The sequence below is a fragment of the Genypterus blacodes genome, unplaced genomic scaffold, assembly GCF_046128005.1.
Source record: "Genypterus blacodes isolate CSIRO-AG114 ecotype Tasmania unplaced genomic scaffold, CSIRO-AGI_Gbla_v1 ptg000070l_1, whole genome shotgun sequence".
Lineage (NCBI taxonomy): Eukaryota > Metazoa > Chordata > Actinopteri > Ophidiiformes > Ophidiidae > Genypterus > Genypterus blacodes.
In genome coordinates, this window is record NW_027466880.1 from 1,768,678 (window position 1) to 1,793,841 (window position 25,164).

At 46.7% G+C, this 25,164-nt stretch overlaps 1 protein-coding gene across 1 annotated transcript; it reads right to left on the reverse strand.

Annotated features, from left to right (window-relative positions):
• Window positions 1-1,845: 1,845 nt before the first annotated feature.
• Window positions 1,846-24,899, reverse strand: erc2 (ELKS/RAB6-interacting/CAST family member 2). The gene is given in 15 exon segments (XM_076156843.1): window positions 1,846-1,924; window positions 2,027-2,091; window positions 2,441-3,169; window positions 3,293-3,440; window positions 4,442-4,849; window positions 7,547-7,746; window positions 10,161-10,301; window positions 10,391-10,531; window positions 10,648-10,785; window positions 11,590-11,757; window positions 12,541-12,708; window positions 13,626-13,781; window positions 16,070-16,144; window positions 16,508-16,942; window positions 24,228-24,899. Coding segments are annotated over 14 exon segments (3,606 nt in total). The 3' UTR covers window positions 1,846-1,924; window positions 2,027-2,064.
• Window positions 24,900-25,164: the final 265 nt, after the last annotated feature.

The following is a 25,164-nucleotide window of genomic DNA, read 5'->3' on the forward strand; positions in this document are numbered from 1 at the left end:
TCCACAAATACGTTCTCACACCAAGAAAGGAATGTAATCATGTGATTCTTCTGTTTAAGATTGGAACATACCTTCCTATAGATTGCTCCTCGGCCAGACTCGGCAGGATTTTTTTTTTTTTTTTATCAGGGCTGTCCTGTATTATCAGACAGGGAATGTTACTTGATGCTGAGCGGTTTTCTCACAAATGTACAAACCAGAGGAAAGTCGAGCCTCTCAACACTCGAAATAAGAGAATCCCTCTGATTTTTTTTTCTAGCCAGTTTTAGAAAAATAACAATGAAGAAAAAACACATCTCATCAGTTTGAAACTATTTTCTGACCACACACAGACACACTCTATAGATTTCTCTCTATTATTATATATATATTTATATATATATGCATATCTATCATATATGTTTACAGTTTTTACGAGGCACAAGCCACCTTTGTTGAGAAGGAGAAAACAAGTCACTATGTTGGGTGGGGGGGGGTCTCACAGACTACAGCTGACCAGGAGAAGAATGACAAGGGGAAAGGGAAATAATGGAAACAAATGGACCCGCCAGGAAAACAGAACATTGCCTCCCCTTCCTGGTCCACCGTGGTGTTTATCTTCGTTTTGTTCGTGGAGGCAAAAATCAGGTGTCTGTGGGTCTTGGAAGTGAAGTGGACGCTCACAAAGCTCCATTTTCAGATGGTGTGTACAAAGCAAAGTCTTTTCTCAGGGTTGATTACAAATCCCTCTGCTGTTAAGGGACCAAACCATGCTCGTGACCAGGTTGACCCCCACAATATTTAGATTGAGCACCAGCTGAAGCACCATTAGAAAGAATTCCTGTAACTCGGAGGAGGTGCATAGGTGCAAAGTCTCAAAATAACTGGACAGATGGTTTCCGACCTCTCTGTTGGCCACTGTTGATCGGATGCTCAACTAAACTCTGACTGGTGATTTTTGCATGAGAAATCAAAATCCATTCGTTCCAACTTGATATCTGCATAGATTTTATGACTATTTTTGATTATCAAATGAGGTAACATGAAGAGAAACATGAACTGCAGCCACGAGGCCACGACCTGGAGGGCTGAGGAGACCTGCAGGCAAAGGCATTCGAACGGCTCCCTCCTTCTTTTGCAAGCAAAGTGTGACAACAAAAACACACAAAAACACTCTTGTCATGTAGAAGACGCTATTCCGAGATGTAAAAAGCCAGAGGAAGAACAGTGGGTCAGATTTAGGAATGTTTAAAAAAAATGAACTCGTCTAGTAAGGGTTGATAAGTGGAGTTGTTCCATCTATAAAGGTAAAAAAGGTGATTAATGTGCGCCACAATGGATGAGAATAAAGACTCCACACTCATTTTTATAACAGGGGTCAGTCAGGCTGGGGAACAAACCAAAGACAAACCAGGATCCTGAAGCAAAAGGGTGAAGGATGAAGAACAAAAAAACGGCCTGACTAGCAGGGAGCATCCAGCGGCGGTGGTAGTTGTCGTGGAAACAGAGGCCCGTCCAGGCTGAGCAGTGACACCTCAGAGGCAGAGAGATGCGCGGCTGCAAGTCTTAATTAAAAGGCCTGAACAACCGGCAATCAAGAGCATATGTGTCGGTGTCTACATCCGAGTCTTGCATCTGCGATATGGAAGACCTCTGCCCCTGTTCACACAAAAGAAAAAACAGCAGAGGGAATCCTTGGTATTTCTGACTACTTCTGTATCTCTGACCCCTGCAGGAAAAGGGGGGGGAACTACTGTACCTGCTCAGCGGTCAGTCTCCCCCACATGAGCCCCCCTCCCTCCCAAAAAAACCCCCCAAAACTCAACAAAGTCCAAATGTCTGAATGTTGACCGAGTGAAGGGAATGATCGAATGTTTTGATCGGGCGAGTCGTGGTGTTTCAACGTCATGGCGCGGCTGTGCTCCTCCAGTAGTGACTGAATCATCTAAGAACGGCAAAAGGAGGAAAGAGAAGAGTCAGGAGGGAGAGCGACAAACACAGAGGTCACAAAGATATTGGGTTTTGTGTGTGTGTGAACATATCTCACCCTTCAAAACAACATCAGAGCTTTGGTTGTCGCGGCGATTATGCCCAGATGCCCTCCTCGTCATCCTGTGTTTGCACGCAAGGAAGAGAGTAGAGGGTGAGTGATTAAAAGAACATCACTGACATTTCAACATCCTCACTACAGAGAGGAGGAGACAGTGGACATTGGACACTTTCTGAGAAGCAACACTGTGTGAGAAGAAGAAGAGAAGCGGAGGACAAATCTCACCTGCTGACACTATCAAGGGTTAAATACACCTGATTTCACTGTGATTGGCTAATCTGCACTGGGGATTAAGCGGTTAACAACTTTTCCACTAATTAAACAAACAAACTAATCCGGATGCAAACTCGTCCTTCTTGGTGGAGGCATTAAAACAACGTGGACGATTGGAAAGAGAGCAAGGCATCTCACCTGGTCGGGTGTGGGGCGGTGACCAGCGTGCGGGGGTCCTCGCACCGGCCCGCCGCGGTGGTGCGGTGACGGGTGACGCGGGTGCTGCCCGTGGTGCGGGTGCTGGGGATGTTGGGGGTGCGGATGTTGCGGGTGGGGTCCTTGTTGCGGAGGGCCGTGAGGGTGCTGAGGGTGGGGGTGTTGGGGCGGGGCGTGTCCGTGTGGGTGCTGCGGGGGATGCTGCGGGTGCTGTTGGTGAGGGTGTTGTGGCTGCGGCGGGCGTGGGTGCTGTTGGTGCTGGGGAGCTGCTTGTGGGTGCTGAGAGTGCTGCTGAGGGTGCTGCTGAGGGTGCTGCTGGGGGTGCTGCTGGGGGTGTTGCTGGGGGTGTTGCTGCGGGTGCTGCTGCGGGTGCTGATGAGGAGTGTGAGGGTACTGTGGCTGTGGCTGTTGTGGGTGCGGGTGCTGGGAAGTGGGCTGTGGGTGCTGTGTGTGCTGTGGGTGCTGCGTGTGCTGTGGGTGTGGCGGGTGCTGCGGATGCGGTTGATGTTGTGGGTGCTGTGCGTGCGGGGGGCCGTGTGCGTACTGAGGCTGCTGGCCGTGGGGACCGTGGGGGTACTGGGACTGGGACTGGGGCTGAGGCTGAGGCTGAGGCTGGAGGTGAGGGGGCTGAGGCTGGGGGTGGTGAGGAGCGTGCGGGTGATACTGCTCGTCTTCATAGTTGTCGGCGATAAGCTTCATTCTGCTTTGTGTCTGTGGGGAGAAGAAACAGGAAAGGGTCGATTTACACAAAGATACACACAGACAAAATGATTCCAGGTGTTTATTCATCCTCGTTGGTACACAGTGATCACCATGGTGTGGCGCTGTACTCACATGTTGCTTCAGCTGGTGCATCAGTTTGTCCCGCTCTCTCTTGAGGGCCATCACCTCCTCCTGGGTCTTCTTCTTGTTGGAGGCAGACAGCTCCAGTAGTGCAATGTTCGCGTCCTTCTCACTGATGGCTGCCAGCAGAGCTTGTTGTCTGCAGGAGAAAAACGTAAAAATAGAAAGAATGTTAAGTAAAGCTGATTCATGTAGCTCATTCAACTAAAGAACCGTGTATTTTCTTTCTCCCTTTCCCTCCTTTTTTTTTTTTTACTGTTCTACGCTTTTCATCCTCTCCCTGCGTAAGACTCATTGTGCAGAGGAGGCGGTTGGCTGGACAGCAATGACATCTGCATCTAATTAGCAATCAAGCGATCATCTTTTCTGCCGCAGAGCGCCACGGCCGACGCCCCTCTGAGGCACATGGAGACAGAGAGTGACTGAGCTGTTGGCTAAAGTGGAATGTGTAGCACCGTTACTTCATTTAAGTAGATACTCTTCATCTTTCATCTCTTTCAGTTTCTCATGTCTCAATCCTGTGCATACCTGTGGCTCTGAAACACCAAACTTGTTACACACACTTGCATCTCCTGTTGCACACCCGAGTGGTATCGCTTTTAACCCTCCTTCCTCTTTGTTACATTCGTATTTTTGGCTTCTTTGAAATCTTGGACCAGCTTAGGGAATGTTTCTGTTGTGCACTTTAAACCTGGACTCGACAGCCCATCCAGTGATGTGTTTGATTAAACCAGTGCAGGGTCAGGGTTCATATTAAGTCAAGTGGAGAACTGTCAGTCGTCTTTTGTACAGCGGAGTTGAAACGTTGTCTGTCTTTGTCCAGACCAAAGAGAGAAAAGTAGAATTATGGGCTAACAGGGCGCGGTAGTTCAGTTCATAGGGACTCAGCTTGGGAACCGGAGGGTCGCCGGTTCGAGTCCTGCATGGGCCAAGAAAGTGGACTGTTAGCTGGAGAGTTGCCAGTTTGCCTCCAGGGCACTGCCGAGGTGCCTTTGAGCAAGGCACCGAACCCCCAACACTGCACCACGGGCGCGGTATCATGGCTGCCCTGCGCTGACCCCTCTGTAAAGCATGTGTGTGTGTGTAATTGTGTGATTTGACCCAATAAAGTTTCTATTTTAATGTCTTAGCAACACTAACTTCATCTCCAGGATCTCCTCCAGTTGCTTCCTGCGATCTTGTCTCATGTTGGTCAGGTGGGAGTCCCTCTCCTGCAGCGACTGCTGGGTTGAGGAGAGACGCTGCTTAGTGGCATCCAGCTCCTGCCTCGTCCTCTCCAAGGTGTTCATCAGTTCTTCCAACTGAGACCAGGAATGACATGGAACAGCAGATACATGGAGGGAACGCCCCGCCCCCACACACACACTCTTTTTCAGTAAAGCGCAATAAGTAGAAAACAGTGAATCTCATCAGTGTCACAAGTAAATCTGCACCTTTAAATGGTCCATGGATCCGTCCTTACGAAGATCCTGTCCCATGACCTTCTTGTCACCTTGGGGTCCCAATTTGATGTTTGCACCTTTCTTTATTTGTTCTTTGCCTCCTTGTCTGTAAAACCATAAATAGTTAGAACATTTCCATGCCAGTCACTGTTCTGAACCCAACTTCCCCAATGACCTTCAACTATCATAAGACAAACCGTATGTGCACAGTGTGAGTGTAATGTGGAGGACATAGACACACACACATATAGCCACAAAATGAAACACAAAAACAAGACGAGATGCTGCTGAAATGAAACAGGCTTTAAAACATTTGTTAGGACAACTCAGACTTTAATTTGAGTTGTGCTAATGGATGGCTGCACAGAGCAGGTGCGAGGTGGAGATGGGGGAGGTGGGGTTCATGCAGAGAGGGACTTTACTTACCTGGGAGCTAGACTGCAGTTGGGGAGAGGGAAAGGGAGAGTAAGAGGGAGGACGGGGCAAGCAGAGGTGCGAGGCAGGAAACAAGAGCACACAAAGTAAAACAAAAGAGACATTAGAACCAGGACGTAAGGAAACAATATGACAAAACAATATATGACCCAGAGGAGATCATCATATATTCCTTGTTAAATAACACCTGTGACAGCAGCTGCTCTGCTGCCTGACACAGCTTAATGCAGGATGCACCCTCTCTGAAAATATGGAACCATGTGCATCTGCTGCTGAGCACCAGACATGCAGTCAGACAGGCACAAATCAGCCGGGAAACAGAGAGGGGCAGAGGTCAGGTCTGAGTGCCGAGCAAGGGGGAAGCCAAGAGTGGGTCAGACAGCAAGGTTGACCAAGTGGGCAACAAGAAGTGTTCCAGTGGGAGAATCACTTATGGATGCAGGGTGGGTCAGACACAGGAGAATCAACTGATTTGGCACACAGCAGGACCAAGGATTCAGTCTGGACCCTGACTACAACATCACCTCACTCACTGAGTGTGTGTAGGCCTGCAGCACAGCAGGTTTTATTCATGCAGGCCACTAGGCCGATCATTCCCCTTAGTATCTGCTAAAGCAAGCTAGCAGGGCAGGGTGTTTTGGGGCGAGAAAGGACAGAGGAGGATTGTGGACACAAGAAAGGGTCACTGGGGAATTTGTCTGGTGAAGCTACAGGAGTGAGAGATGATCAGAGTGAGGAATGGTGACAGAGTTACAGGAAGGGAGGGTGACACAGGGGAGACAGACAGATGGGTGGCTGCAGGGAAGCGTACGCAAGGCAAGAGGAGGCCTCGGCTCAGAAGACAGAAAGTCTCCAGCCAAGGCCACAAAAAGACACAATCAGGAATGTTTGCATGCACGTGTTTGCACAATGAACATGACTGATGACAGAGCTACCATATATTCAACTCAAAGTGGAAATATCAGCAAGAGCCTCTGGTCGAATCTGCACTGGAGGGGAAATTGAGCTCTGACTTTTGACAGGGACCTTCAGTTGTAAAATAGTTCAAATGGAGGAATGTTGTTGTTGGTATGGAACGAGCCACAGCAGCTTCCATATAATATACAGTATATACTACGCATTACTTGTCAGGGTCAGTGCTTTCACAAGTCATAATCAATATTTGTTACCTTTTTTGTTGACTTAATTCCCCCTTTTCTCATGAATGCAGGTGTAGATGGTTGTTGTTACTGGTTGATTCATGCAATTAATTAACATAGACATTCAGCAAAATACACAATAGAACAAAATACACATGCAAAAAAAATAAAAGCACAAATTTGCAGAAGTGACAGGAATCCAGAGATCTCTGTGCCGTGTGCATGGACACAGTTCTGACATAAAGCCTATCGCTCAAAGATCTCTGCATCCTTTGGGCAGCAGGCAGACGCAGGCACACAGATGAAACCAGACACAGGTACGGCAGTCGTAGTTGTAGATTTTGAAACCACGCAGCCGAGCTGACGTGCCAGGGCAGAGCACTCACTTTCCCAGGAAATCCCACACCATGCCCCCGATCTGCTGGGGAGCAGCAGACACAGATGGGAGCGGGTCAGGGGGAGCTCTGCCACCGGGACGAGGGGTGGGGCGAGTGGCAGGGGGAGGGGGGCTGGCGTCAAGGGGCGGAACGGACAGAGAGAGAGGGAGAGAGGGAGTTTGCGAGGGAAGATGGGGAAAGAGATTCGGGGATGAGAAACAGAGTCGGATCGGGGAGGACGAGAGGGAAGGAGGTTCAACGTCAAGGTTGTAAAATCACGGGACGGGTGGACATGAAACACAAGATTGAAGGGGAACAGGACAGGAACGAAAAGTGGGAAAGGATGGCAAAGAAGGACAAGAACACTCCATTAATCAAACACCACTAATCATTTAACATGACAATGACACGATATGTCCCTCTGACTTGCAGGGAAGTTAAGCTATCACAGCTGGGAGCGCTAAGAGGCAGGGAGGAGCTAAATAAGAGGCAGAGCAGAGAGATTGTGGGGAACAGTGTTTACGTGTAGTCTCAAACATGAACCGACTAGTCTCGATTAGTTTAACTCTACAGAATCTAAAGGACGATGGGTGTTAATATCCATCCAGAGATCCCTAACAGGGTTAGTGTAGAACCCATAACCCATATAAGACAGACCCCGATGACATCACATGGTATGTCAACAACAACAAAGTCCAAGTTCATAAAAGGTCAAACAAAAACACGGCACGGCCCATTTTGTGACAAAGCAGAATAAGAAACTGAAGCTGAATCAGAAGCCAAAACTTTTAAAATCACCTAATAACTATCAAAGCAGCTTTTAAATCTCTGGACCATCTCAGAGCCCGTTACCTTTCCAGCTCGGCGATTTTCTTGTCCTTGTCGTTCTTTTCCGTCTCCACCTCCCTCAGGATGTCCAGCAGCCTCTCCACCTCCGTCTGAGACTTGGAGGCCTCGTCCTTGAAGTAGCCCACCTCTTTCTCCAGCAGCTTGACCCGGTCCACGAACTCCGGGTTCCCTCTGGGGCCGGACTGCTGCTCCACCTCGTGGGCCTTCTGCATCGACACACCGAAGGGAAGGACACACAAACGCACGTACGTGTGCATGCACAAATGCACACACCCAGACACACGATTACAATTGTGACATCTGCACACACATGCAGTACAGTTCACACATTTATCGTCCATAAAAGAGAGACGCACACAGTCCAGTCTGTTGGCGTCTTGTCTTACTACTCCCTCTTCTCCCTCGCTCACTTTCTGAATGAATAAAGCAGCATGAAACAATGTGGGCGAGAGCGTCATACTGCTGCCGGCTCATTAGCTTTAACAGAGCTATAATTTAGCTCCTTTTAATGGCCCTTGGAGACTCCAATCACTTGGCACGCTACGGGTGTGTTTGAGAGTCTTGCACTCAAACACAGGATCGGTTCTAATAACACTCATGAATGTAAAACTATTTTTGGATACTTTTGAGTAGCGGTGGCAGTGAGAAAACTAATTCCAACTGATGAAACTGATTCCATCTCATTGCTGGGGCTCATTAAGAAACAATAATGCAGAAATACGGGTAAAGAATTAGATTATACAAATACTGTTTGTCTTATGAGTTTCTGTTATTCACTTTCTGTTATTGAAGCAGGTTCTCAGCTAATCTCACCGCTTACAGGCTTACTGAGGAACACCAGAACATTTAAATGGCAGGAAAACTTGGTGGAAAATAATCTGATGGTTCCTCTACACTCATGAGGTCGATCTCACACCATTACTGCACTTGGTACACATTCACGTTGACATAAATACGAAGCCACACATTAGAACACAGGTCACGAAAAGTGCACGATCTACACAGAGCCGAAGGGGAAAACAAAGCATCCACCAAAACACTCCAGTGATCTGCTACCTCTGCTGGTCGCTCGCCCGCCAGCAGCACAGAGAGACACAAGTGAAGCGTGTGGCAACAGTGACACATGCAACAAAGGTGGACCGTCATGCAAACCCAACAAAGCTGCACAGTTTTCACAACTGTCGGTCAAACGAATCGGAAAACACAAGCGCAACGACCAATCTAGGCTACCGTGTGGTATTTTAAGCATGAAGTGATGTTAGGACTGTTCTCACAATATCCCTATGTGTCAGTGTGTAAGATTAAACAAATCTATGGACTGTGATTAAACCAAACCGCTCACTGATACACCAACAACAGAACTTCATCCAAAAATACACGAATAATAAACACATTTGCAGCACATATTGATCTCCGGTTCACCAAATATACATAGCACCAACTTCATCACGTCTCACAAAAAACAAACAACTGCAGAATGAGTAAAGTTACACAGGAGTCACAGTGCAATATAAAAGCTATGCGCAATGATGGACATGCATCGAGGGCAGCAGGTGGAAAGCGGGTGAACTTGTGCTGGGGCCGGCATGATCACCATCTAGCATCAACGTTGATCAGTGTCCTCATGCGTTCATATATATATATATATACGGCATATGTGTGCGTGTGTGTGTGTGTGCCTCAGAGCACTCGAAAGCGAAGACTTACAGGATTGTTCATCTGACTGAAAAGCTGCTCAGCTTGCTACAATGCCAAATGCGGTGTTGAGGGAGAGTAAAGGGAGACGCGGGAGAGCAGCGTTAGAGTTGAGTTTTGGGATTCAAACATGTTACAGCGCATGTTTGACAGAGCTGTAGTACAGTCGGTACAAAACACAACACGACAAGGGCGGGGATGAGAGTGTGTGTGGGGTTATAGGATGGGAGGAGGTGTGGGTGTAGAAGGGGGAGCGGGTTAAGGGGTTCACTCCCCGCGGTGACCTACAGGGCCGCAGTGTTGCTGGCTGGAACTGTGCCCTCACACTCGTAGACACACACACGCACACCAAGCCGTACGCGACTGCGGCCCTGACAGGGCAGTGCAGGAGAGAGAACGCGTGATGGCAGCGTCATCCTGTGTGTGTTTACAGAAACAACACGGCTGCTACGATGGAGCCTTGGGTCATTCGCTTGAGAAGGGATGAGAACTGTGATGACCGGGGTGAGAGAAGGTCGTAAACTTTTAAATGTTGTAATGACGGAAAGTGGTTATGTTCATGGGAAATTCTTTACTCTCATCCTCCAGGAGAGAAACACACCAGGGCGGAGCGTTACATGTAACACTCAACAACCAAGGTTCAATGTAAGGGAATAATGTTAAAGGAATAGTTCACAATACTTAAAATCTATCACTACTTGCTTTCACTTTTACAGCTTTTCCTCATTCACTTCTTGCATTTCTTATATGATGTGATAAGCAGAATTGTGAACTATTCCTTTAATTGATTATCAGTTATGATGATTGTCTGTGAGTTTTGAAGACAGTATTTCTGAGAATCAAAGTGTGAAATGACACATTTCAGGATCTAAATGTAAAGCTAAGCCGACCCACTGAGTGACGACTCGGCACACCCACGTACCTTCTGCAACTGCGTCTCCAACTTACTACACTCTTCTTTTTTCTGCTCGATAGCGATCTCTAGAGACTTGAGCTTTGAATCCTTCTTTAGGCTGGAGGAGGCCAGTGATGACGCATGCTCCTTCAGGTCGATTAGGCCGGCCTGCATAGAGGAAGGGAATCATGACGATGACTTTCTTTGCTGCATGCACACACGCACGCACACTCACACCGAGACACACACACACTGACCTCTTTCTCTGTCAATTCTATCTGCAGGGAGTTGACCTTCTCCTTGAGATCCTTGTTCTCCTTCTTGTAGGAGTCCACTTCTTCCAAACGTTCTCTGTCTTCTCTCTCCCTTTGGTCCTTTAAACGCTCTATAATCCTCTCCTAACACACACACAAACACACAGACACACACACACAAACAGAATTTACTTTGCTATGATTGCCAGATGACCACATGGAGGATCATCAACATCAAGCGTCACAGCCCTTGGTGGTACCTTCTCTGATAGCGCCTCCTCCAGGGTGGCCAGTGCAGTGTCTGTGTTGCTGGAGTCGGTCTGAAGTGATTTGACCCTGTCCTTCAGGTTCCCCAGCTGCTTGTCCTTGTCCCGCAGCTGCTCCTGCAGGTTTTCAATCTGACAGAGTCGCAGTGAGAAAGGAGGGAACACATCAGACGTCTTATCAAGGTCTCAGAGAGGAGAACAAAGAGCAGAAACACAGCTGGAGAGAAAATGTAGAAAAGAACATTACGTAGGTTGAAAATACTGTGTTTCTTGTAGTCAGTCGTGAATTGTGTAGTTAAATACGCTAAAAAGGAATACATGACACAAGGTTGTCGTGTTTCAGTTGCAAGGTTCACCACAGTTCACGTAAGATCAGAGTCTGCTGAAATTCTGAGAAATTTTGCGCTTAAGTTTGACTAAGTAATAAATAATAACTGTGTGCGGGGAAATCCAGTTTCCACACAAAGTTTCAGATTTTGAAACAAACCAGGACCTTTTATGAACAAAAACCAGAAGTCTCAACCAGGGGGGAAAAGCGTGGATTTTGAAATTGGGAGAGATGACAGAAAAGAGAGAGAGAGAAAGAGAAAGAGAGAGAAAGAGAGAGAGAGATCAAAGTGGATAAAGGCATCACATACACACACGGGGGAGGAGGTGGCACGGAACAGAGAGAATAAAGCAAAGGGAATGGACGAGTGGGTCAGGGCCGGAGCGAGAGAGTAACACTGTGAGTATTTATAGCACACAGTGGAAGCAGTGAGGCAGAAACATCTTCTTCCTCCCCCTGAGAGGAGCACACACTCACACACACTCCTTAATGCAGAGAGTAAAACCTCAGCGAACAAACATCTCCCTTCTTCATCCTTCCTGTCAGGCTGCATTTAGAGAACAGCGGCTCCTTCAAACCATCAGTGTCACATCAGCTGCGGTCCTCACCTTCTTCTGCAGGACGTTGATCTTCCTCTCCTTGACCTCCAGCATGTCCTTCATGTCCCGGATTTCCCCGGCCAAAGTGCCTTTCTCCTCGGTCAGGTCCTGCAGCTGCTTGGTTTTCTTGTTCAGGAAGGACTCCTTCTCCTCCAGACGCAGACGCAGGGCATCCACCTTAACACAGAGATAAACAAACAGATCCAAAAATGCTCAGATTGGAAGACTGAACTCGATCGAATTACTTTCCCAACCTGCATTTCCACATAACCTGACACTGAAATACTGCACTTCTGTTTCTTGTGGAAGGTCCACCTAACTACACATACACAACTATACCTATCTGTACTTAATTATCGTCTGTCCGACTTTATTCCCACACAGCTGCATGGCGAGATCATTCCTGAGGCGTGGAGAGCAAAGTCAGTCACTCAAATTCAGTCATTTTCAAACTCAGTTCTGTTTTAACACCTCATCAGGATAAAAGAGCTTAATGTATATGGATAAGCCTGCAATAGAAGGAAAGAGTCACGGCCAACGATTCCTAAATCCCCCAAAGCTGGCTCAAGACGTAAAACAGCCTCTTAATGAAAAACAAACACAAACATTCATCATCGTGTATTTTTCACTTATTACGCAACCTAATTCCCATTTAGTCGCTGATTAAAACAATTACTCATGAGGCTTTGTGCTAAGTGTATTAATATGTAGATTAGTGGTCATTTGTCAGGCGTGTTGTGGTTTCTAGTGTGATGTTTTTCACTCTGACAGTAGTGTGTGTGCTGATGTGTGTGTGCTGATGTGTGTGTGCTGATGTTTCTTTGGTAACGTAGGTCAAAGTTTAGTTTCTGTTACCTCTTCAAATAAACAGTATCGATATGCGTCACAGTAACGACACGGGGCAGAGTTTTATTAGGGGGAATGTAGTTAAAGCATATAAACGCTGAGGCTTCTCCTGACCTCTGTTTGCAGAATGGCAGCGCGTTGCTCCTTGGCAGTGAGAGACTCTTTCAGCACCTCGATGTGCTGTTTGCAGTCTGAGTTCTGGTTGTTGAGGGTCTCCAGTTTGGTCTGCAGGGCCAGCAGCTCCGACTCTTTCTTCGACAGCTCCTGCTTCAGCTGGTCAATCTAGAAAAACACATACACGACCATATGTTGCTGAAATGTCATCTCAGTGTGTGTGTGTAGGTGTATGTGAAAACACGCTTTCAACAGAGAGCTTTTGCGCTATTTTCTATGAACACAATGCTGTTCTTTCATTAAAAATGCATTTGGGACTGACTCCCCCTGCATTCATCATACATTATACATCATCCCCATCTATGATTGATGAAAAGAAGTCTAAAAATAGAATAACAAAACAGTGGCAGGTCTGGGCATTGGATGACAGCGTGCACCATAGACACAGTTTAGGCTCTAGAGAGGACGATGAGAGGGAACCCACATATTAATGGCGTGGCAGATTTGAGGTAGAGATGCTTCACAGCCTCACACTACCAGCTCACACACAGCAGACGTAAACAAGATGCCATGTTGCCCGAGTGCAAACTGAAAACAACATAGGCTGCTCTGAAAGCTGAAACACGTGAAGCCAAGTTTAACTTCATGCAGATTCATCCAGTGTGTAGGGGAGAAAGCACTGAATATGTACAGACAGCACTCTTGACTCTTGACATGAGTCACTTGGCAGCAAAATGATAGTTATTAACTTTTATGTGTAATTCCGTCAGTAAAGTAATGCGTCATGGATGCATTTGCTAATTGTATCATTTTTTTGGTGTTCACGACACCGAGCGCTGCTCAACATTCAGCAGGCGAGCTCCTGTCCCATAGTTGCCAGCAGAGCACTTTGCTGATGACACTAAATGCTAAAACTGGCTAAATTCAGCCCCACAGTCAGCCACAGTTTCCCTCTCGCTGCACAAATCTGTGTACATCCTGCAAAACTCTGCCTGTGCGAAGCTGGAAGAGATAAGCCACAGTTAAATACACCTTCTGCAATATCATATTTCTATGTGTGCATGTGCAGTGCAGACAGCATCTACCTTGCTCTTCATAAACTTGGAGTGGTTCTTGTAGACCTCCATCTGCTTGATCTCCTCCTCCCGGTCCTCTGTGTTCAGTAAACCATTTGCCTTCAACATTTGGATCTCATCTTCCAGATCTCGAATGTTGCGCTCCAGAGAGGCAATTTTGGTGTCCTGCACACAAAAATGCAGATGAGGCACACCTCAACATGCACACTAGCAGTTCCACAAGTTGCATGTTGCATAAAAATCTGAACACGAGAGAAAGTATCAGCAAAGAAAGCAAACAGATACTGAAAAAAAAAAAGCCTTAGAGACCAAGAAACAGCGAGATAAAGAGAGACTGAAGAAGAAGAGAAACTGCAGAATCTGTCGGTAAAAGCAGAAGCTCCTCGCAGCTGCTCAGAGGATTAATCACCATTGGGAAATATTGTGCACACATCCAGCATGGAGGATCGGCCCAAAGACAGGCAAACGTGTAGAGGTAAAAAGTCGTGCTTTGCTGTGGATCCTGGCAGATCAACGCAGATTCCAGCCTCTGGATTGCTTCTGTGAGTGCAGCTTCAGCTTCAGAGCTTTTTAAATAAATAATACAACGTCTTTAAGATTAGCCATGGTCCATCTCTCTCTCCCCAGCACAGCACACAGCAAACCTTTCTCCCTTCTTTCTGCCTCTTATCCTTCCCTCCTAGTGGCTCCTCTGAACTTGGCAGGGTCACTCGTTGCCCACAGCAGAGGAACATGTGTAAGATCCCATAATGAGGGATGACAGGTTACCTGAGACGGATCTGAGGGGTCAACACCCATGCATGAACGCTGTGCACGTGCAGGCACTTCCGGCAAATCAATGCATCTGATCTCAACATTCGTGAAGCACATTTACGAGATGAAGCATCGCTGAAAAGAGTGCGACCACAGCAGACACACAGCAGGATACCGTACCTTCAAAGCTGACAACTTACTCCGTCCGGTGTGATCACTCATACATCGACCTGGTCAGTTAATCTTTATCTCTGTCTGTCTCTCTCTCTCTCTCTCTCTCTCTCTCTGTCTCTGTCTTTCTCTGCACACTGGCCTCTCGCTGTCATAAACAACCACACCTGTTTCCATGGTAGCAGCGGGCAGGCTATATACTGTGCGCCGTCTCTGGTGAGTGAGGCGGAGAGGGTGGGAGAGACGCAGGGAGAGAGGGAGGGAGGATTACTCATGCTTCCATCAGCATCAACACAGCAGGAGAGGAGCGGAGCGGCACAGCAGAATGGCAGAGATGCAGGATCTTCCCGCACAGCATCAGAGGCGGGCCTCCCCTCGCTCCGTATGCTAATCGAACCAGATCCCACAGCCCCGCCGGGTCATGTGACCGCGCTCGGGAGGAGGAGGGGGGGCGGGGGCTGGGGCCCGCACAGTGCCGATCTAGCCTGAGTGAGAGGGGCTGCTTCAACTCAGCGATGATGTCATGATTTATTTTGAGGAAGTGATGTCAGGCCTCTGCAGTGAGACTGGTGGGTCTGTACAGTGGAGGCTGGAGGAGGCTGTTTCTCTACAGACAGACTCATGTGGAATCTGAGCAGACGTTATTACTTTCAGGGATAAATATGTTTGCATTTGCATATCATAGTTTCTTTGCAGTGAAGATGCTTATATTGTATGTGTGGGATGGAATGTAAAAGGACTACGGTTCCAAAAACAAGGAGCATAGAGTACATTTGTTAATCTTCATCATCACAATCCGAATCCAGTTTCTTACACATTCCATACATTTTAACAGTAAATAACAATGTTGCAGATTAATTCTTCCCTGAAGATGCATCACACTGTTTTGTATGATTATTCAAATTTGAGATGGAATTTCATGGCCAAGGTATCCTAGACTGAAATGGGGGAAAATGTAAAATACTGAACACACAGAACACACAGCATGAAAGGTTTAACACAACACGCTCACACTCACACAATCAGAAAGAGAGAATCGCAACCATGATCCCGAATGTGCAAATGTGTGCATTTTCAAATATTCTTCAAATATATTCTGGAAATCTCAATAAGGGTCTCAGTAGTTTGTTTTTGTAGTAATGTTGTCCAAAATGTTAGTCAAAGCAAAGAACATTAAAGATATTATTATGTTCCATGTTGTCACTAACAGGTCGGTGAGACTGGCAGCTTGGTGTTTACAGAGCTGCTTTGTTATTCAATGCGCTTGCATGTGCCAGTGTGTGTGAGTGTGTGTGTGGGTTGTTCACAATTGACTCAGCTGCTGGGAGACAGCACGACAACACTGATAACTACACACACACACACACACCAATCTACACCTCAGTGTTGACATAGAGCAGGTAACAAAGTAATCAACATGTTGTGTTAAAACTCAGGCCAACACTTACAAAACAACACATAAAAATAATCCAAAATATATTGTAGATGGGTTCGGCATTAATTGATGGATTTCTGTGTGGGGTTCTTACTTTCATCTCTATGATGGTCTGCAGGGCCTTGGTTTTGCTTGGATCCTGATGCAGCTGATTTCTTCGGTGTAATTCCTTCAAGAATGGAGACAATGTGTGGAACAGGCATCAAAAATGATATTCTGATTTTCACTTGAAGCAGTCGACACGGCAAGAATGAATGAATAATGAGGAAAAAGAACAAAATATGCTTGAAAAGACTATAGTGGCTAAAGCTTGCAAAACCTCCAGCTCGGACCGGCTGAATTACTTTATGCTGTTGCATGTTGTAGCTTTACATTCAAAGGTGCAGCAGAGACAATGTGCTGGAGTTTAAGGAGCTGAATCAAAGTGTACTGATTTTATAAGCTCAGTATTGCCCTCTAGTGACGTTAAGATGAAAATCAGAAAACTTGAAAGAGAAGCCCATCCAAAACCAAAGTAACCCTGATAGTTTACCTCTCGCAGGTGGATGTTCTCCTTCTCCTTCTGATCCAGAATGACCTCCAGGTGTCCGAGCTGGGCCTCTGCCTCGGCGATGCGCCTGGCTCTCTCCTGCTCCTCCTCTTCAGATGCCCTGCCCGACCCCGGCGGCAGCCCTTTGCTCTGCAGCATCTCCAGCAGCTTCTTGATGGACTCGTCCCTGGCGCCCAGCGTCTGCTTCTGGGTCTCGATCCTCAGCTCCATCTCCTCCAGGGTCTTTCTCAGCAGGAAGAGCTCCTTGGCCTGTCGGTCATGTTCGGCCTGCAGCCGCCGGAAGTTCTCCTCTGTCAGCTCGATGGTGGTGAAGTGATCAGAGAGGGAGCGGTTTCCACCCTCCTGCTGCAGCAGGTGGTTCAGGTCCCTCTGTGTGCGCAGCTCATCCTGTAGAGCCTGAATGGTCATCTGGAGATGCTGTGGGATGATGTGCATGTACACGTGCACGCACACACAGAAAGAGAGACAAAGAGAGAAAGTTAACAAACACTGACACTGAATATATGAAAACATAGATCTAAAAACCTGCACAACAACACTTTATAGAGAAAATACTAGGATCCAGGTGAAGTTGGGAGAAGCAAGTCAAACATAGTGATACATGAGTTACCTTTGAATACCACAGGAAGAAAATAGACTAACAGTCTTGTGTGTCTGCAGACTGATTTCTTTTTCATCTCGGCACGGAAAAAAATAAATTTTGCTGCTAGAATTGTACTCATGGCAAAAATACACTTTAGCAGAGTAATTACTGTTAAGGATTAAAACTAATTACAGCTGTCAAACAACACTTCATCAGTCAATTTTGTTAATACAGGCGCTTAACTAGACATCTAGACATCTTGACCTGCTGATCAAAGCCCCCCCCCCCCCCTCCCACTGCTACGATGCTCCTCTGCAGCAAAGCAGAGGCAGTTTGCTCTCCTATCCACTGTTTCTAACCTTAGAAGTTGCATCAAACGATCAAGCACAGGATCAGACTGTGATTAACATACGGATCAAAAGGAAACCACATCACAGTGAGCTCCTTCTTTATTGTTTGTGTGTGTGGGGGGAGATGTTGATCCAAGGATTGCAGCAAGTGTTAGGACTAAGTTTGTTTCACTCATTGTGGTTTTTGCCTGAAACTACAGGGGGAAGAAGCACCAGGTGAGATCAGGGTGACACTAAACACACTTTGGAGTGTTTCCAGGGAAAATACAAAACAAGGATTCACATACAACAAGGCAGGAACTGAACTGCTAAAAGATGTGATTCAATTTTCAAGGATTTGAAGGGAGGGGGTGGGGGTGTATAGTTCAAAGGGATAACCAGGCATCTGAAAGAACACCACATCACACTGAAGGTGACTCTATGTTGTGCACACAGCGAGCGGTGCAAACATAGGGACAAACCTTGGTTCTCCTGGCATCCAGCAGCTGCGGAGCATGGGCGGAAATGAGCAGGAAAAAAAATGCATGGAAAAACACAGCGTCAGAGCGTGAAGCAACAGAGAGAGATGGATGATCAACACAAATCAGCCACAGTTTGGAAACGACAGGCAGTCATCAGTCTGTCCAGCTGTCATATTCACAATTCACAATAAGCATACAGCCAAAAAAAGTGACTTCACCAACATAACCTTTCTGGAAACAGGTGAACACGCCGATCGACCATTTAATCTCAGTTAAGATGTAGGTTTTAATTATATATTACTTCTATCCATAGTAGTATTAATTTGTAGTATTGCAGCGTACCTACTGTATGTGAATCATGTGCTCTTCGCACCAGTAGGGGGCAGTGTTTCAGTTTAATTTGCAGAATGTTGGAGAGAGGCACTGACTGCAACTTCAAACAGTTTGGGTCACACTCTCTTGTGTTCAGTCTGTGCCATTTTGGGCGATGAGTTCCACTCATTCACACACACACAGCAGCCACCCAGTCGCTTCATATCACCATGTCTGTGTGCGTATCACACTTCTAGCTGAGGAAACACTATACCAAAAGGCTGAGAGAAGCCATCTGAGTAAATAATCATTTGCGTGTACGGACAATAGAAACACTGAATAAATGACTCATCTGTGTGGTCGCTGTTATCAAGTTGCATGGCCTGTCATAAAAAGAATAATATATCAGCCTGTGCACGCAAAAACACGTCATCTTAGTCACATATGAATACAGGAAGAACTGCTGCCGTCAGACTCTGGTGCTCGGCATCAGGAGGTGACTAAGGTCTGACTCAGGTATGACAGTGTGGAGGATGACGGCCTGCGTCAGTAAAGCTGCGCTGCTTTGAAATCTATTTAACACGGAGCACAGTCACACACAGAACAAACCTGCTTTCACAAGTCCTGAAAAGACTTCACAGAAATTCCCTAGGCTGGCGATATCTCTGCCATCCCTTGCAAAGACTCCACACCAGATCTCTTTCCCTCCCCCATCTGCATCTTCCCACTCTATAGCTTCCTCAGCCCGTATTCCCTTCCTCTGCCCTGATCGATAATCTGTTCTCTTGGAACTCAATCGCAGGAGGCAGTCCAGTAAGACCATTTGCATAATTGCATTGAGGGTTAATGTGACTCTGCCCTTTCCTCTTGTATCCTCCCTTCATCCACATCAGGGCTGTACCCAGTCCTGCTTACTGTGGTGTGAGGGTGTGTCAATCATGACTCAGCGCATTGAGATTCTCAGGTTCTGCGATAAAATAAGAATAAACTACTTACTAAACAAATTAAAAATGCATCATAACTGCAACATGCTTGGATGGAGTCAGCCTGGATGTCATCTCGCTCTCTCTATACTTTCTCATTTATATTCACTGTGATCCATCACAAAAAAAGGCCTAGAATTGACGGGGTTGATTGATCAGACCTGAGCAGTCTGGAGCGATTCCATCTCTATGTTTGCAAAGGGGGAGTCAGCGGTGTCGTAACCACAGCCCGCCTTCACACCTCGCCTTCTCCTATATCGGAATATGATACCTGGAAGACGGAAGTGCCAAGACAGAACACAAGTGTACAATGGCTGCACGTTTGCGTTTGTGTGTTTCTCACGACTCAGAGAGAGCCCCGCGTAAAAATCACTGACCTCAAATGAATACAGCTGATGCGTAAAAGCACCCACGGTCATGTTACGTCGTTATGTTACGTCGTTACCTTATGTTACGATGATTACAGAAGATCAGCGAACAATTGTTACTTTAAAATGTTTTTCTACATGTATATGTCTGTATGTGAGCGTATTCTGAGTGAGTGGGTGTTTGACAGATAGACAGTTCTAAAGCGCTGACTCACACGGCCTGTTCCTCACTTTACATTCCTAATCTCTGCGTTTGTATCTCATCATGGCTGACAGTGTACAATTACACCCACAGCCATGGTGGCAAACGTAGCATTTATTCATCTCCACTCAGCTAAAAGGAAGCTAAAAGAAGAGTGTGTGAACGCAGAAATTGGAGAGCTGGAACTTGACACTGACTGTCATTAATTAATAATTAAATGTTGACCCAGAGAGTGCAGGAAGGTCAAATTCAGAAGAATGCAGGACGAATCTGAGCAAATTGATCAGATCTCCTCCTACAGCCACAACAGCAACTTAACTTACAGTGTCAGTGTCATAATAAAGAAGAAGGGTGAACTCTAGTAGACTCGGCATTGGGATCAGTTATGACAAATCGCTTAAACTGAAGCTTTAAATTGAGTGATCAGTGTGTGTCTGAATCAATGTAAGCACCTTTTCATCATTGCAGATGAATTGGACGATGGCACATTCCCTGGATCACTAACCTGTGACTAAGACGGGCAGACTCAGCGTGGCAGTGGCTCACTCTGGAGTGTTTGAATTGATGGAGCTTTCACAAACTGAAACACTGTTAACTCACTTGATGAGATGTGTTGGATTGTTACCAACATGCAGCTGAGTGGCATTCAGTCGCCTCATGACGGCAACAATTCAATCTTAGCCTGGATGCTGAACAAGCACAAGCAAGGTGCAAATGAACAAACAACAATATACTGTATATATAATAATAAGGTCCAATCTACACACAGATGATCCCTCACAAGTGTCTGCATGAGACTGTGCAGTTTTCAGGAGTGCATAGCTCAGCGGCAAAAACAGCTCATCTAGGCTTTAACAGAGGAACAGAAATCCCCTAATAAGACTCTAATATCACCATTTCTTATTAAAAAGTGTAGTTTTTTCTTCTTCTCTATGTTTTGACACCATTAGAGTCTGTGTCTATTTTCTAAATCTCCCTCTGTGTGGAGAGAAGCTCTATCATATTTCCTCCCCTCCGCTCTCTCCTTCCCTCCTTCTCACTGTCCTCCTTGTAAACGTCTCCTCGCCTCTCATTTCTCCTCGTCTCGCTGAGGTCAAATGAGGAGAAACGGCTCCTCACTCGATCACCTTCCTGCCCTCTGGAGGAGGCAGCAGCCATTTTATGAGCTCAGACTCCAGGCGGTTGCCACAGGAAGGATCCACGGGGATCTTTGAGCGTCACGAGTATTGACATGATACTTCCTGTGTCTACATGAGCTCACCATGTCAGGACACGGATGGTAATATCGATGCAGCTCTTCGCCAGCCGTGCATTTAGTGCTATGGTGCAAAGCTGAGTTGCGACTCTAAAGGTTGCTTTAACGCTTTTCCATTGTGTCCGTTTCCATAGCTTGAATGCCAGCCCACTAATTTGTCACTGTACACACCTGCAGATATGAATCATATGTGAAAAGAGATATTTGTCACTACTCCTACACACAATCAGCAGTGATCTTTACTCACATGCAAGAAGCTGACACAACTACTATGGGAGGAGACACACAGAAACAAATTAGCACACGAGTACAACATGTGCTCCGATGTAACTATAGCAACTATCACAGCATTTACCCAAACCCCACTCTGTTCATATGGCCTTGCTGTAGTAGAGGCCGGTTTGACCGTCATGACAAAAATAAGTAATGACGTGTCTGTGTATGACGGAGAGGTGACGTGGGAGGCTCAGTCTCCATTTTGGGGGATTGCGTTGATGAGGGCTGTCTGTGTGTGTGTGTGCGTGTGTGCGTGTGTGTGTGTGTGTGTGCGTGCGCGTGTGTGTGTGTGTGTGTGAACAGCAGTGGTGGGATATCAGATATGGCATGCTCAGACTCACACACACACGCCTCCAGCAGCTCTCTTCAAGCTTCAGCGTGACAAGAATATCTGCTGAAATTCAAATACAATCATTGAAGACATGTAACAGCGTTGATGTCATACGTTGAACACGCTTCATGCTAAACTAATCTGGGGCGCGTTGTTCCCTCCAGTCAAGGGCAAACGACAGTGTTGATCAAACTGTAGGCTATGGTTGATATTTCACTCACGGATACCGAGCAGATTAAAAACAAACTATAATGCCTAAATGACTTTCTCCTTTGCCAATTTTTGTATAAAAAAAAAAACAAAAAAACAAATAGGCACATACTCTAAAATCTTATTTTGCACAGTTTACATAATTCATGGCATTTGTTCAAGCTAATAGGGACCTGAGATAGCAGAGGCGGTTGCAAAGGGGCTCTACAAGACAGATGTAATGATTGGTCTGGATTTACTCCATTATTAATGAGGCAATTTGCTCTTCAGTCAGCCTCTCCACGAGCCTGAAGGGTGCGACCAAACCACTCCACTGAATACTTACATAAGTTTGCAGAAACAGCCCGGAAATCACAGTAGAAAAGGGCAATTATAGTAACAAAGCACATCTGCCTTTTAGTTACTGACATACTTCATTAATGCATCAACGCTATGAAAGATATAAACATCAGAGGCAGAGGCAGAGGGAGGCCTGATGGGCATGACAGAGGATAAAAAAAAGTCCCATCTTTGTGTGGAGCATAAAGGCCCTGAAAGACGTCACTGTACCGTCTTTATATTCTGCCGGACACATTCACGCTCCAGCACCTATAAGTCTATGAATCCGAGCGAGCACAAGGGTTCAGACTGAGGATTTACTGCACTGAATGCAGCTGAACGCCTCGGCCGCTGTCAATGGAGGTTTCGGCATGAAAGTGCACATTTACTGAATTATTGTGAATCGCTCAACATACCTAAGACTTTAGGCTCTCTAGCTCTGTTCTGGGGATCGCCCGGCAGCTAAAATCATCCACTAATGATGCGGAGTGCTTGACATCGCTCCTTCTATGGCATCGCTTCAGGGACAAACTGGACAAAGTGGAGAATCTTTAGACTCCAGTGAACTGAGGTAAGCAGCTGGTGTTGATAGAACTACAAATGTATTGCGCACACACACACACACACACACACACACACACACACACACACACTCGCTCAGACACATGCACTCAGACAGGTCTATTGCGAAGGTCAGAGACACAGTATCGTGCGATGACCTTGCACAGTGAAGTAACGGCGTCTATTCCTACGAGTAATGTCGCTCGCCATCCTGACGGCATCAGTCAACCTGACAGACAGAAATGCACACAGATTACAACCAGCCGGGCCAAACACAATTCTTCATTTTTTTTCGGAGCATTGCACGTTTTGCAGCATTGTAACAAAGCCTTCCCAAAAACAGACACGCACACACACACACACACACACACACAAACAGCAGAGTCCATTTCTTGCATATGAAATATTTATATGTATCAATATATATGTGCTTGTCTGCTCGTCATTTTCTACTGCAGGTCCCATCTCAACCCATGAAGCAGAAATCAGAGTGATAGAGGATTACTGCAAAAGCAAACACACTCCGTCTTCAGCTGTTCCATAAGTGTGGTGGTAAATTTTGCCCAGAAACCATGATGAGAATTTTTCAAGGCTACTGCTGCAACACAGAGGCACTGATGTAGATTTAACAGAAAAACAATTAATAGAGGTGGTAAATTTGAGACGGTGAAGGCCACACCAACACAAATCGACAAGGAGCGATGATCAACGTCAGAGCGAGTGAAGCCATAAACGTGATGAAAGTAGCAAAAGGGCAGAGGAAGAGAGAGAGAGAGAGAGGAGGAGAGAGAGAGAGAGAGAGAGAGAGAGACGGATGTGGAGTGTTTAAGCATCTTCGACATTTTTCTCTGGGCCTTGTGCCGACTCTTGTCAGACAGAGATTTAAATGGGCCATGAACACACGCCCACATGGTGGCAACTAGAAACCCTCCTGACATCTTAACCCTGCCTAAAACCTTAAAAAGAAAAGTGAAATGAATCAGTGCCAGGCTGTGTATGAACACTTGGATTCCATCTGTTGAAGGTGTCTAAAGTCACAGGCAAGCAAAGCGACGTGTGGTAGAAAAGATGTAATGTCACAATGTTGGTATTGTGTGTAGCTGAGAGTTTAAAAGCTATCAGGAGTGATGTGACATCGCCACACTGCCGGGCAAGACCTCAGAAAAATTATGGGGTTTTAAGTTTCGTGTGGTTTTAGAAACGGTTTCACTGTATCTCACATTGATTGTGAGGAGTACGAGGCGAGTACAGTGAGCGTTAAATATTCATGTACACAAAGGCCTCTTTCCAGAAAGGTTCCCACATGGACCGAAAAACGTTTCTGTTTTTTGCGCTGAGGATGACAGCGTTCTTTTGCAGAAAAGAGACATGAAACACACACATTCACACACACACGGACCGAAAAAGACAGGAACTGAAAAACAGTAGACTGCTGGAAACTGAGATGTAGTAATGGTTGGCAGGGTATGAGAGCTGAGATGGTTGCTCTCACCTGGTTCTCCTCATGCGTGACTCTCATCTGCTCTTTAAGGATTGATGTCCGTGCCGCCTCCTCTTTCCGCATTATCCGCTCCTTCTTCAGCTCCGGACTCCAAAAGCTTTTGATACTGTTGGTGGAAGATCCTAACTTACTGTCCTTCAGGTCAAGCTCCCTCCGCAGCAGCTCATTCTCCCTCTGCATATCCCTGAGCTGGGCCTGCATCTCCAGCAGCTCCCCCCCACTGCTCCGCATGGCCTGCCTCAGCAGGGCGGAGGGCACCCCCTGGTGGTGGTGGGGATGCAGCATGGAGAGGGAGCCCAGGTCACTGTAAGACAGAAGGTCAGCGTGGGGCAGCCCCACTGAAGCAATGTTGGGACTGCTGCCCATGGCTGTGACGCGGCCCCCGTACATGGCCCGGCTGGTGGCTCGGCCCAGAGTCATGGTGCCTTTGGGATAGGTGGCAGTGGAGCCTACGCCCTCGTGGTCACTCAGGTACATGGGCCCTGAAGTGGCATAGGCAGCATTGAGGGACTGAATGTTCTCCATGGAGAGCGTTTTGCCCCCCGCACCACCCCCGCCCCCGCTGTTGGCCCTCCGATGGCCCAGTCTGGGGGACCTAGGCAGGCGCGGGGACCGTGCGGGGCTGCTCTCTATATGGCCTACTGCTCTGGCACTGCCGTACATGTCCTGTGAATGGGCTGGGTGGCCACCAGGGGGTCCTTACCAGGGGCACGCTGAAATGAGACTGCTGTGACTCTCTGAGCTGCACATGGGGGCTAGTTTCATGCATTAATGGGTGGAGCACGTCAAAGTCAGACCTGAGAAAAGAGGGAAAAGTCAACAATTAGACAAAAAGTACAGGAAATGCATACACACACACAGTCACCACAGACATAAAGCCTGGGAAAGAAATCAGAGCTGCCCGGCACGATGAGTCACAGTATAAATT